This window comes from Protopterus annectens, chromosome 2.part1 (genome assembly GCF_019279795.1).
Source record: "Protopterus annectens isolate FY-2018-M chromosome 2.part1, PAN1.0, whole genome shotgun sequence".
Taxonomy (NCBI): Eukaryota; Metazoa; Chordata; order Ceratodontiformes; family Protopteridae; genus Protopterus; species Protopterus annectens.
Window position 1 is genome coordinate 874,327,803 of NC_056729.1, and position 14,974 is coordinate 874,342,776.

The 14,974-nt window shown below is 38.1% G+C and overlaps 1 protein-coding gene across 3 annotated transcripts in view; it reads right to left on the bottom strand.

Annotated features, from left to right (window-relative positions):
• ASB5 (ankyrin repeat and SOCS box containing 5) overlaps positions 1-14,974 on the bottom strand; it is a 685,704-nt gene that overhangs the window by 360,183 nt on the left and 310,547 nt on the right. The window contains exon 1 of one of the 3 annotated variants that reach the window (XM_044062519.1): positions 7,068-8,350. The exons of the other annotated variants lie outside the window; for them this stretch is intronic. Within the exon in view, the coding sequence (XP_043918454.1) occupies positions 7,068-7,188 (121 nt within the window). The 5' untranslated portion in view covers positions 7,189-8,350. Of the gene's footprint in view, positions 1-7,067; positions 8,351-14,974 lie in introns of those variants that run through there. 3 annotated transcript variants of the gene reach the window in all.

The window sequence follows — 14,974 nt, forward strand, 5'->3', positions numbered from 1 at the left end:
CCATATCGGGGGTGTGGGGGGCAAAGCCCCTTACTTGGAGGGTTTTTTGTTTTGCTGTTTGTTGTTTTGACCTGATGGTTGAGTGGTTCTTTTCCTGGGGTCCGTTTTTGTTGTTCTGGGAGTTCAATATAATGAAGATTCAATGAAGTCAGGCTCAATGAAGTGGGATTCGATAATATGAGTATTCCCTGTTTTGAAGTAGACCCATTGTCAGGGTGTTTGCAAAGTGACTCACTGATAGAACTCATACAGTCAAAACAGGGGACTCCACCTCCTCCAGCTTACCCGTACCAGTGTTGTTCCACAGGGACTGGATCTGGGATCCCTACTGTTTGGAATCTACTTCTCCAAAGTACAGGTTAAAACTAAAGGACTGTGGCTGACAAAGTTTGCTGATGACTGCAAACTGGGAGCAATCACTGAAACCCCTAGCAATGTCAACATCCTGCAGCAAGGTCATACGCAGACTAATGACTGGTGCTAAAGTCATGGTCTTAAACTTAATGCACAAAATGCATTATCACCAGTTTGGCAATGGTTATATTACTACAAACTACCACATCAATAGAAGAACACTAAGCACACAGTCAGTGGTGAGAGATCTAGGCACACAGATCAACAGCAACCTTATCTTTGATAACCATGTCTCCACAGAGGTAAGAAGGGCATTTTATATTGCTCAGCTCATAAATAAGGGCATTGCCTCCAGAAAAAAGAGATTATAACACCCCCTGTACTCTTCCCTCACTAGGTCAATAATAGAGCACAATGCTCCCTTTGATATGTTCCTTTCCAAACACCTGCAGCAATAGCAGAGGCCACAAAGGTTCCTTACAAAGAAAATGCAGGGCCTTCAAGATCTCTCTTATGCAAACAGACTGAAATTATTGTCACTTTACTCTGTGACATACAGACTGCTTAGAGGCGACCTGTGTTTTGCATATAGAGCAATCTCTGACCCAGCTTTAATGGAAATAAATGCCACACATTCGCAAGTCAAACAACACATGGATCACTCATTCAAAGGACCTTAGCCTGGTATGTGACATCAAAAGAACTTGCTGGAGAGACAGATTTGTCTCACAGAGGTTGCCCACCTTTGGAACAAGCTTCCTATTTATGTTAAACAAAGCCCCTTGTTGGTCCTATTTAAGCATAATTTGGATGACTGGATGGGTAACCAGAAATTCACCCTGGAAGTTAAACCTGTGTCCCTCTTGGATAGGGGCAATAGGTGCAGCTTTTAGTGTCTGCTTGAACCAGATATGCTTGGGAATATGAACTGAACTTGGCTAGGCTTGTAAGAGCCCAGGGGCTGTTAGCCTAGTAACCTCCTATGATCATATGAATTTTGAGTTCCTGAAAACTCGATCAAGTAATAGGGACCGGGTATATTTGCAGTGTACTTTGCCCCCATGATCCCCTAACATGGCACCCCATTACATAGATTTACTAACTCTGAGGTATTTGTTCATTGATGTAAGAATACTATTCTAAGAAATGGCAGTCTAAGAATTAGTCCACAATCTACCTACTCTTAAATTGCTGCCATTCTGAAAATTGTAATTATGACCCTCAGATCTTCAATCCACACCCATAAAGAGGATTTATATTTGTTAAGATAAGCAAATGTGAAGATTTTAATTTGAAAATGTACTTTTGTCATGCATTAGATAAAGCAAATGAAACTGGAATAAAAGAAGAAAATGCAGATAGCTGAAAGTGAAATAGATATCAGGGAGATATGAAGCAGGAATGTTGTTTTAGGCATTGTCATGAAAGGAGATACTGCAAACACAGCTATCTGGAATTTTGTAAATATCTATATGTCATTGGCGAACAATGAAAATATTTATATAAGATGCTTATGTTACAAATGTATTAGAACTGCATGCCATGTGTATATCAAACTGCTTACACAGATATGTGTGTGTTGAAAAGGTATTTGCAAAGTGCTGTTTGAAATGTAACCAAGGTGTGCCCTACTGGAAGAGAACAGAAATGTACATGCACTATTGTAACAGTTTAAATGTATATATTTTAGCAGTGGAAACTGGAATACAGGAGGTTAACTTCAGTCCAGCAAACTTCAGAAAAATAACTGAAATTAAATTACTTTATGGCTAGGCCATAAAAGATAATATCTTTCAGTTTTCAATGCAGCAAGAGACACGATATCTGTACTAGGAGACTTTTTGTATTGTCTTTAGGGGGAACTAATTACTAGTCTTTAAAGCACTGAGGAATGTAATTGTTTTATGACTTCCAGCATCTGCCAAAGATCTGAGTAAAAGCTCTTAGCTATGTATTTTTACAGGTAGATGCAAAATGCTTCCAGTTGCCATCAATAGTTGTTTTGGCCTGGGAACTAGAAATCAGATGAGAAGAAGTGATGTCATTCTGCAAGCTATACCATCAGTAATATTTGAGATATTAATTTGAGAAGTCTCTTACTGAGACAGAGCATTCTGCATTCTGTCTTGGACCTGACAACTACTAGAAGATCCAGTCATCACATCTGCCTTGCTTTATTATTAAGTTCTCAGATTATAGTAATTCTCTTACATTCAGTCAGGAATATAGTGAAGCTTAGTTTAAATATTTTTCTTTATTTATTTGAGAATGTCCTGCAATGTTGTGTTAAATATTTGTTGTGGTTTTGACCTTTGATGTCACTGTGAATATATATTTAGTATTATCTTGCTCTTTTATTATTTATTATTAAATATATTTAAACCTTTCATTGTGCCTGATCTGTATAGAGATATTTAAGTTTTGAGAGTGCTTGCATGTTTATTTGGTGACAGTGTGTGGGCCACTCCTTACAGCCTTGCTCTTGGTCAAACTACCATTTGTATTAATATCAATATTGCACAGTAAAATTGGACACCATTTTTTAATGGCATTAAAGTAGCTGATAAGGGGTTCTAGTGACAGTGGTAACTATCTTATAGTCTGGGCAGAAGGGGGCATAGGTAGCAAACCTGTGACAGCCTTTCCAAGGTATGTGCATGTGTGTGTGTGTGTGTGTGTGTGTGTGTGTGTGTGTGTGTGTGTGTGTGTGTGTGTGGTGTGTGCGTGTGTGCGTGTGTGCGTGTGCGTGTGTGTGTGTGTGTGTGTGTGTGTGTGTGTGTGTGTGTGTGTGTGTGTGTGTGTGTAAAACAAATCTCCAACAGTGTGTGTGTCAGCTACATGGACAGGGACACGAAGCACTGGTTGGACAGAGAGAGTGTTGGAGGACTTTGCTTGGAACTCTGGCTAAGGACTCAACTCTATAGTTGTGCCACTGGAGAGTCTTACTGGGGATCTGGAGAAAGAGGGAGAAACCAGCCATGGACTGACTGTCATCTCTGTGTGCTCTTAAGGGAAATTGCACTTGATGCAAAGAGCTGCATCTGAAAAATACTATGTGTGTACCTCTCATCCCCCCATTGAACATTCCCTCATTGTTGCCAGTGGTGAGAAGTGAGGCTCCTTGATTACTGGTCCAGTGGTGGGGTGTCACAGGTATATTAGATGATTAATAAGATAACAATATGAAATTCATGAGATAGTTAGTAAAATGTTTTCATTTAACCAGACTAAATTGGGATATATATATATATATATATATATATATATATATATATATATATATATATATATATTCAATGGAAATTGTTCTAGAATACTGGGCACTAACAATATTTTAACTTAAATGCATTTAAGAAGATCTAGAGAAAGAACACAGAAGCAACATCAGTAATAGTGAAAAACCTAAAGCGCCTGATATGACTTTATTTGCTTAACAGCTCAACAACTATGAAATCTCTGTTGGAAGAGCATACTTGCCTTTCATTTATGTTCCAGATCTGGTACTTGCTCTCAAGTAACTGAACACCCTCACACCAATCACTTGCAAATCATTCACGGGGCTCTGTCAGTGCTGAGCTTTGCAAGTCTCCCAGCTATATTGGATATTGATGAAGACATGCAATATCTGTAGGAGCATACCATGAAGTGTAAGCTTTCACAAGGGGAATAACCAAATGTAAGTTTCTGTGTATTCCCAGAAGTATTATAACACAGTGTTTACCTCTTTTGGGGTATTTTAAGTCAGGATTAATATCCTGTAGTGGATACTGTTGTGAATCATCCTAAATGATGGACTGCAGACAAATATGAGCTACTGTTTTGCATTATGCCTATTTAAAATTTGCAATGGAAATCAAACTTAAAAGGGATGTACTTTTTTTCTATGGCATGGAGAGGCAAAACATGATTATGTCTTGAACAACCCAAGTTCTAAGAGTAGGTTAGGTGCTAGATGAGCTAAGCAGTAGAGGATGCAATTGAACAATTCACGCCAGCTAGTTCATCCTGCAGGGAGGCAGTAATAGTTCCAGCTGGCTCATCATCACCAAGGCACTGAATGCATGCAAGGCATTAAAGTCTGCAGGACCAGAGAAGTGGGTTTGATGCTTCCAAGTCATTGAAAGTCGCCCACATTAGTGTTTATATGTGGAAGCATACACATGCTTAGAGAAAGAACTGTGGACTCCTATAGTGGTATGGGCTTTCCCTTCAGCCACCAAGGGTGAGACTGAGCCTAAAAAAAATGGTCACCTGGGTAATGACCTCCAGCAGTCATGGCTCACCCTATTTGGGCACAAATGGCTATACTGATTGAAGCAGAGCTGATGTTAGGCGGGCAGTAGATGGATAAAAAGAGACATTAAAAGGGAAGATACGGGACGACCCTGTACTGTGGGTCTCAGTTCTTGTAGTGTGGAATAAACTATGACAACAAAGGAATGCAATTTGAGCCTCAGTTCATATAACCCTCTGCTTTCCCTACCCCTTAATGTGTATCGGACATGAAAAAAAAGAGGAATATCTGTGCTAACTCACTCATAGATGTGGAAGTAAGCGTCAGTGAGTACTCCAAAATTGTTTCCCTTCCCCCTTAATCCTTCTTTATATCTGTGGTACTTACTTTTTTAATTTCATGATTCATACCACTAGAAGAAAATAAAATCTCACTAGAAAATAATTTTGTAAACTAACCTTTAACAGAAACTGCTATATAGGGAGTATACTTATTTTTAGTAATAGCTCTGCCTTTAATGTTCCAAATGGCAACAAGCAGATTTGTAGTGGGAATGGTGCAGCAGGTAACTCCAGTGACATTCATTTGTTTATGATACGTTTCTGTGTCAATGGCTCAGCAGGTAGTACATTCATGTTGGACGCTGGAAGACCAGAAGACTATTAGTTTTATTCCCACAGCAGGCACCTGCACTCATTTTCCAAAACTGACATTGCAGTACAGCATGAAGGAAGTGCTACCACTATGCCAAAGTGTACCATCCTTCAGACGAGATGTTAAACCGAAGTTCTGACTGTGTGAGTTGGTTTCTCAGCTGGCAGTTGTCATATAGGGTAGGGGAATTTTCCAATGCCCAGGCAAAATTTCTCATCAGTATGAATACCAATTTAAGGCCTTCCTTGAAAAGAACTCAAGAGGCCTAGTGGGACTAAGCTGCTTTACAAGAAATAAATGCATACATAAATTAACCAAACCAAATTTATATACCTGTAGTGATGGAGTCAGCTGTTACCTGGAAAAAAAAAAACATAGAGACAAGGTGGAAGAGTAGAACAAGGGTTACTTTTGATACCTGGACTGGAGTGGTTCCTTTGCAATCTGCATTTTTCTGCCTGCATTTATACTGATCTTCATTAATGCTATATTTTTCTCCCTCATCTCAAAGCCAGGCTTTAGGTGAATTGGTGAGCCTCTTTATTGCCTCCTGAATGTGTGTTGCTGTGCATGTGTGTGTGCATGTGCATGCAAGTTCGTGTCCATGTGCAAGTGTGCGTATGCAAGTGTGCGTGCGTGCGTGCGTGTGTGTGTGTGTGTGTGTGTGTGTGTGTGTGTGTGTGTGTGTGTGTGTGTGTTTGTGTGCATGTGTGGTGTGCATGTGTATATGTGTTCCCTGCAATGGAATGATGACTTGAGCAGGATTGGTTTGTGTGCTGTCCACCCACTGAGTATTGAGATTGGCTACATCTCCACTATGATCTTAGAAAAAATAAGTAATTGGAGAATGAAAAAATATATGCAACCCAGCAACAGCAATATAACCACACAGTGTACTATGTTTTCCTTTTCTTTGTATATTTTTGTAAACTTATGTGTGTTAGTGATATTTGTTACATTTTTGCTTTTGCTGTCCACATTTAGATGATAATTTAGCTTCATTAAGCTTATAAAAATAGTTGTTAAAATTATCAAATACAGAAAGTAAAAAAGAACCAATCCACCAGACCACTGTAATTATTAGCAACCATATATTAACATCCATAGATTTTCATGTTGGGCACACTAAAGAATGTCACACTACTGCTCTGAAGAAGCAGAGTTAATAGAAAGTGTAATATGGCAGCATCCAAAATGAAAACAAATTATCATTTTTCTTGAAATCCTAGACCTCCCCTCCAGTAAGAAATGTAGTAACTAATTCTCTTACATAACTAGAAGGGCTTCCATATGGCAATTCATGCTCACAAGTATGGCTAATAAACTATTTTATATTATAAGCTATTTGACTCTTTTACAGTATAATAATATTGTTTTATTTTGTCAGGTGAGCATTTTTTGTAAGCTTCTTCTATGTTTCCTTAACAAATAGAGAGCGTTAAAAATAAAATTATTTTAAGGTACTGTGCACTGCATTCCTTTCCACTTCACATGCAGTTGTTCTGGACAGCCTAGATGCAGCCTACCATGTTCTCCCTCACCACTGTCACTACCGTCAGTAAAATACTACTATAATCTAGATGAATCCTGCTAAATCTATTATTCCATCGCATCTATCATGAACCTGAGGTCTGACTGCACTGTATTACATATTCTATTATGTGCATAAAACAATAAATAAATAAATACATAAAGGAAAGGGGAGGGATAACTTCACAGTGCCTGTAATAACAAAACAGTTTTCCTGCTTATAGTGAATGTATGCCTGCCTCTAGGCCATGCAGCTTTAAAGAACTGGCAGTCATAATGTTTACTACTTCACTACCTTGGCTGATGAGAATTCCCCAGCTGTTTTTCCTTTTTGTTGCTGGTCCTTCAGCATTCTCAAGGCTTCTTTTCCTTCCTTCCAGGGTTAGGCAGCCCTTCGCAGAAGAGTTGCCAGCCATGCTGCAGAGTTCCCTCTTTTGAAAAAGAATATATTGTACAAAGACTGAACGAATTAAGCAGATAGCTGCTCTAGTCTTCTGACCTTTTGTATTCCTTCTCCTGTGATTTTGTTTTTGAACGCTTACAGCTAACTCTTTCAAAGAATCTGATCAGATACACTTGCTGGACTTGGCCCCCAAGTTTGGATGGGGGAGGGGGAGGACAGCACACAAGCAGTTTCTATTTTTAAATCTGGGAAAGGCTGATGTAAAGCTTCAGGAGAATACATAAAACCAAAACTTTGCAGTTCTGTCAGAAAAATTTAAGTAACAGAATAAGTCATTTTGAAATGAACGCCATCTCTTGTACAGCCCATTCAAGATATTAGCTTCAGGTAAAAACCTAACTAACGTGAACAAGTTAGCAGTGATAAGAATCACAGCTGCATATTAAACTGTAACATAAGGAAGAACGATTTTGTCTGTACTCGGTAAATGCACATTACAGCTGTCTGTGGGCCCTACATGGAAATCAATACCTGTCTCAAAACATTATAGTGCACATCATATGGAAGAGTTAATTTCTGAAAACTCAAAATAGTTATATTAGATTAAACTTTAAAATAAAAACTAAGATAGTCTTTATTCTTACTGTAGTCAACTCATTTTATAACAAACTCAAAATACAGTCACGTGTTGCAACCATATTACACCCGCAGGCCTTCAGCTATGATCACCAGACACAAGCTTTACTCAGTGCACTCCTTTCAAATGGATAACAAGAACAAAGTGAGACTGAATTATCAATTAGATATCAAAGGAAATAAAAGCTATTCCCCTAATTATTACACTCACATCCCACACTTAAATTAAAAGTATCCTTCTTTAGGGTAGCATAGTATACTGTAGCAAAGTCCAAAACCCAGCATAATTTTATATTCCAGTTGCCTAGCTTACCTTCCTACAGCAGACTTCCAGGGCCCATCTCAGTTGATCCCATGAAATGACCAGCAGACATTGGCTTTAACAAGATCCATGATCAATCACAGCTCCATCACCCAATTGGCCAGCATAGACTGCTGTGCAGAAGCAGAGTGCAGGACAGAGTATGATTTAACCACTTTGCTGATTGATACAGCATCTTGCACTATGGAAGAAGCGCTGCCTTTAGGAGAAGAAAAAGTTAGAAATCTTGTTTTGTGGGGGGGGTTTTGTCTGCTTGTCTTTTTTTTTTTTTTTTTTTTTTTTTATAATTTTGTTTTTGCCCATTTACTGTCATATTGACAGCTGTCCCAATCCCATATGATTGCTGGGTCTACCAACCTCAAATTTCTCTCCAGTCAATGACGAATTCTAAAGCAGTGTCTAGCAAGGAACTTAATAGTATCATGCGGGACAATGCTGTTTCTCTACAATTTTTTTTTTTATGACCTACACGAGACCCTCCCTACTTCCTTCACTGGACCATACCTCCCCTTAAAGAGTGTCATTGGCAAATGCCCTCCCTCTGTGGATGGGTCCACCTGTCCCTCCTTGCCAGTGCCTCTTTATTCCTCTTCACCACTTCGCTGACCTTTATAAGCAGTATCTTGTATGTGCTTCTCAGGTCTTACAGAAAATTCCTCTGATCTTCTTCTTCTTCTTTCGGCTTTTCCCAGTTAGGGGTCGCCACAGCGGATCATCTGTCTAATTCCTCTGATGTAAAACATTTATTGGAAAAAACAAGAACTGTGGCCCACAGAAGATGTACATAACAACAGACTAGCCCCCATCCTCCCTTTATGGTTTATTATTATTAGTAGTAGTAGTAGTGTTCATGAACAGTCTAAGAGAATAAACTGTATTGTAAGGTTGAAGCCCTGCTACACAATTCTCAAATACAAGATGGAAAGGTTACCATATTATTCGGTTACATTTAATGAGAATTTCTTCTCTTCGATATCAGTGTTTATTAGTACTGTAACAATCCTGTGGTCACATCAAACATTTCTAATGATACTTTTTGACAGAGATCACTGAAAATGCATTGTCTTACTTCACTTTCTTCTATTAAACCAACAGTTATAGGTAAGTACTAGGCTAGTTGCCCTTGAGGGCCATTTTAAACTTAGCCGATCTCCCTCAAAGTTGAGAATTAAACATTGTACCTTATCGATGTGAGGTAATCCCTTAACCATTATATGCCAACCCCCCAATACCACATAGCTTATTTTCTACACACTCTTTTCATATTCCTTTTGTGTTACATGGTTTCTATGCTAGTACAGGAAAGTCCTATAATTCCTGTAATTACTAACTTTATTGTCCCACTTCCAAATGCCCATTTTGTTAGAAATAGCTTTTTGTATGCATTTATATGAACTGCTTGCTTTTTATGGAAAGAATGCCATGTATGGCAAACCTTGATATGATTTTAAGGAGCAAAAATGTCACCTTGCTTCATATAATCAAAGCTAAGGTTTTCCCATTAATGATATACTGTTCTGAAAGTTGAACTATAAATAAGGTTATGTACCAGAAAATCGATGCTTTTGAGCTATTATATCTGAGAAAACATTTGAGAATTCTGAGGACTAGAAAAAGATGAAATCAGTCAATGCATATAGAGATAAATACAACTGAAATGTTTTACCCATATAGTGTGAAGACAGGATTCATTAGAGAAGACACAGATGCTGGGAAAAACTGAATATAAAAGAAGGAGGGTGCAGCAGATGGTAAGGTAGATTGACAGTATTACTAAAGTAATGAATATGTAATTACAAGAACTTAAAGAAGCAGTTCATAAGAGACAGGCCAGGTGTACTAAAGTCCTTGAGATCACAAAGTGACACGTGCAACTAAATGACAAAACAACAGCAGCAATTAATATGAATTGCTGTCTAGCATGACTGAGTTGTCTACCTCTTTTAAGAGCCATTCACTGTCACTCAGTCTTCAATGGTATAACAAAAGTATACATTTTAACATCTGTCACTTTGACAAGTCTGTCATAGTCAATTTGCCTTCTTCAAAATTTCTTCTTCAGTAATTTAGTCTTTCTGTAATGTATATCAGTATCTCTTACTGTCATAATCCATGTATTCTTACTTCACTATGTACAAGTTGTCCTGCCCAGGCAAGACTGCAACACATATTGTAACTGCTTATACTAGGGTACAAATACTTTTCCTTCAGTAATGTCTACTGAGGCTACTTCTTAGTTCATCTACTCACCTACAGTCATCTCCCTTACTCCTTCAGATATGCCTCCGTGATCTCTTACAGTCTTTCAAATGGCTAGCTTATGGCTTTTCTGCACTTCAGTTCTTACATAGCATCAGTACAACTGATTCTTACCTGTTACATTTTATCTTAGCCCTCCCGCTACAAGTTATTTTGATTTATGACTATCCCTTCCCTATCTCTACCGAAATGTTGCTACCCTGCTGCCAAGACAGACACTTCACACTGTGACATCTGTAAGTTATACCGATCCTGCTTCGTTCTATTATCATGAAATCCATACAGAGTTAAAGGCATGCCCAATAAATAAACACACGTTCGTATACTACTATCATTTAAATAAACTCATCTAATGTTGATACGCAACTTCATTCAGTAGTATCATAGTCTTTTCAGTCAGGCATTCCTAGAACCGCCTTTGTAACCTATTTAGCCCAAAGCTGATACTACAAAAAGTAATAAAAATGGAATAAATTAATGTTATCCATGTAAGAAGCGAATCAAAAAATTGAAAGTGCAGACTGCGAACCATTCCTTGACATATCTTCTCTATATGAAATCTTGATGAAATGAACTACACACATTAAGAATTGTATAGTTATGCTTATAGAAGCTTCTGGACAAAATGTGAGAGTTTGCTTTATGTATCTCAATAAAAGTGTCATCCTTTTCACAGAAGAGTGGCCAGCCATAATGCAGATTCCCCTGTTCTGAAAAGCAATATATTGTACACAAACTGAAGGAATGAAGCAAACAGCTGTTCTGTATTCAATCTTTTGTGTCTTTGTATGCCTACAGCTAACTCAAACAATCTGATGAGATACACTTGCTGGACTTGGCCTGCAAATTTGAATGCAGGAGAGGAAGGACTGTGCATAGGCAATTTGAGAAAGGCTAGTATAAAGCTTCAGGGGAATACATAAAACCATATCTTGCGGTTCTATTTCCTATAGAAATTCTTAGTGAATACAGGACAGGAACTAGTTTTATTGCCTGAATAATTTGGGGAGGGGATAAACAAGCTAAACCTTCTCTGCATATATGTGTACCCAAAGAAACACAGTCTTCACTACTTCTCACCATCAGCTGGCCCTACATCCAATATCTACAAGTTAGAAGAGTGGTTAGTCCAGTAGCTAGGCACTTCTTGCAGGAGCAACATCAATCATCGGCTTTAAAAGTTATTTTCCTTTTGCAACATCCAGTTTATCTGAGATCAGATATGAAACTGGTTGCAACAAAATGAAACTTACTTCATTTTCATAGGTAGGTACTAGGTTATCAGCCCTAGGGCCTATACAAGCCCGGCCAAAAAGGTACCCTGGCTTTTGCCACACAAGAAAATTATTTTCCTGTGCCACTGTCGAGCAGAGCCACAGAAGTGATCCTCGGGGTGAATTCCCTATTTATTAAATTATTATTCTTAAAGCCATAATGACAGATATTTCTTTCAGATATTTCTTTACTCTATCATCTTAAAGACATATCTGCCATTCTTATAGCCATGAAGGCAGATATTACTTTAAGATGGTAGACTGGTAATTTGTATCAGTTGTCTAGGCAATTAGTGATGTTATATATTTATGAAAAGAAGTTAAAGTTTGGTAAACCTCCCTGGAGCACTGGAAGATCGATGAGCCAGGGACTTTTAATAATATGATAAAAGTTAAGTTTTACCACACAAGTCTTTTTCTTTGTAACACTCTAATTTGTGTGTGGCTCAGAGTGCTTGTATATAACTTCTCCAGTGCTTTGTCATGCCATCCACTGATATAGGTTAGGCATTCCACTTAATCTGCTAATGATATAATTTTATGTAGCATCTCAGACACAGGCTGGCAATCAGAAAGGTGGGACAAATTGGCCTAAACTGGCCACCTCTCCCAGGTTGTGGGAAGAAGGATATAAGAGGAGACTCTTCATTACTGCATCGCTTAAGGAAATCAGGGATATGATGACACCGGATCAAAGTCACGGTGAGGTCAGTTCATGTACGCCACACACCTTTGCAGAACTGAGGTCTGCCTTTAAAAAGAAACCACTGTACACTGACCAAAACAGTGCACTGCACACTTGTTGTGTCTTTCGGCTTTTCCCGGTTAGGGGTCGCCACAGCAGAACTTCGGTCTGCTAATGACTGGCAGTAGATTTTTACGTGCCAAGTTGCTGGCCCTGACGCACAACCTTCAACGAAGGTATGCCCATTCACGCATGCCTCCACACAGAAGACGCTCTAGCTGAAAATCGAGCAGGACAACATCTTACTGTGAAGCGACAACGCTACCGCAGCACCACCACTGCAGGCACACTACAGGAATATAATAGGGATATTTGATCTAAATAAAAGAAATCTCTGACTGCCATAGGACGACAGATGGTCATGATTCTCTAACCATTACCGCTATGAAAGATATATATATATATATATATATATATATATATATATATATATATATATATATAGTATACACAAACACACACACACACACACACACACACACACAAACATATGTTTATGTGAATCAATATCAGATGCTCCAGTTGCAGAACATCAAAGACCATATGTCAGAAGTTTTGCAACTTCGAACATTTTGTATTGAGATCGTTGTACAGAGCAGAACTCAGGATTTGCCATTTTTCTTACTGTAGTGCAATCTCGGAGTTGGTATATTTAAGTAGCAGGAGTGTGGGGGGTACAGGGTGGCTCACCCCACACACACACACACACACACACACACACACACACACACAAACAAAAACATCACGTAAGTTGTTTTATTTCATTTTTGTGTTTTTTTTTTTTTTTTTCAAAGTGCAAAGATTCAGACATATGGTCTCGGACATATGGTCTTCGACATTCTACAACTCGAGCATCTGATAGGGATCCATTTATGTACATATTTATTTGCTTGCTTACTTATTTACTTGTTTACTTAACTTTCTTTTGTTGAATGGGTTAGTCCAGCCAGGCATATTTTCAGGGCATTTATGTTGACTAAGGGAAAACTGGTCAAGACACAAAAATTCATCTACTCACCATCTGAGAGATTTTGCTGAACTTGCTCTGGAGCATAAATTCAACATCAAAACAAAGCTCAGAAGGCTCTTTGAATGCTGTTATCAGTATGCTGCATGGGAGAGAGGGTTGCCAATGGAAAAGTTACTTGAACTGGACAAGTTAGATCCTGATCACCCTATTAGATGTAATGAGGCATTCTGAAACAGCATAGTCAAATGACTTAAAGCTACTGACCATCCACAAATCTGTCTGCTAATTTTGCTACTCATAATGATGCAATTACTTCTGTTTCAACTCTAACCCCACAAAATGTAAAGTTTTGCTTCATGAGAGAACGGGAATTCCAGGAACTCTCCATATAACTCTATGGACCATAAACAATATTGCAATCAGTGAAATCTAAACAAAACTACAATGCATTAAGATTTATGGATGGGTCTTTTTATGTCTCCTGCTGAAATGTCAGCTTTCCAGTGAGTGTACGCCTCCTTGGATTGATATAAGTTTTAAGAGAAGGTAATTTCATCCCTAGGGCTGCATATTCAACAAACTAAAGCTCTTGCATATTTTCAGTATGAACTATATCTGAGAACAAAGCATATTTGCAAAGAACTTTGAGCAGAGGAAAAACAGAGCACCAAGAATAAATTTGCTTTATATCTGAATAAGAGACACTTTATTTAAATGTTATATATGGAAGAAAAAGGCACTGATAGTGAATTAAGTAAGGTGCTTGCTACAGTAACTTCACACATCATAAATGACAGACTGCATTTATGGACTGAGTGTGCGAAGTATGATTAACTTATTTAAAAAAAAATACAAAAATCAAGCATGCTATGTCGTAAGAAATTTATTGTCAGTTATATGCTTTCATTCTTTTATTTCAGTAGAGCTTCATCTGTTGTGAATACATTTCTTACAGGAAGTATGGCATGCCATGGTTGCGATATTTAATTTTTCTTTTAAATTTTTGTTTACATCAACTTCAGATTGTGTTAATTTGTGATGGCTGATCCATTTCTTTAAAGTGAAAGGTTGTAAGACATACTGAAATCCAGCTGTATATTAAAGAGTAGACGTAATATTAGGCAGGCATGGCAGCCTGCATAATGTTTTGTTTGTAGATAACTGGGCCATGAGAAGCTTAATTACCCACAAGATTTTTGTGCTAATTAAGGCCAAGGGGGTCACCAAAAGGAAAGCTGTATAATAAATTGTACAATGTGCGGGTCATAAGGCCATAATAATAATAATAATAATAATAGTAATAATAATAATATGGTTGTACAGATAGACAACAGCAGTAACTGCAGAGGGTTTAGATACTGAATACATACAAGAAGAAGGAGATGTAAAACAAGAAACAAATTCTTTAGACTCTATAGGCAAAGCTGACATGTCATATCCGTTTTCAGCCTTGGAGAAGGAATTTGTTGCAAGTGTATTGAGGGAAGTCGATCTGATACTTGCACCTCTGTAGGTGAAATAGTTACATGGGAAAAGAAAAAAAGGCACCAAAAGAGAAGGTAAATGAAGACATTACACCCGAATGTTAACGGA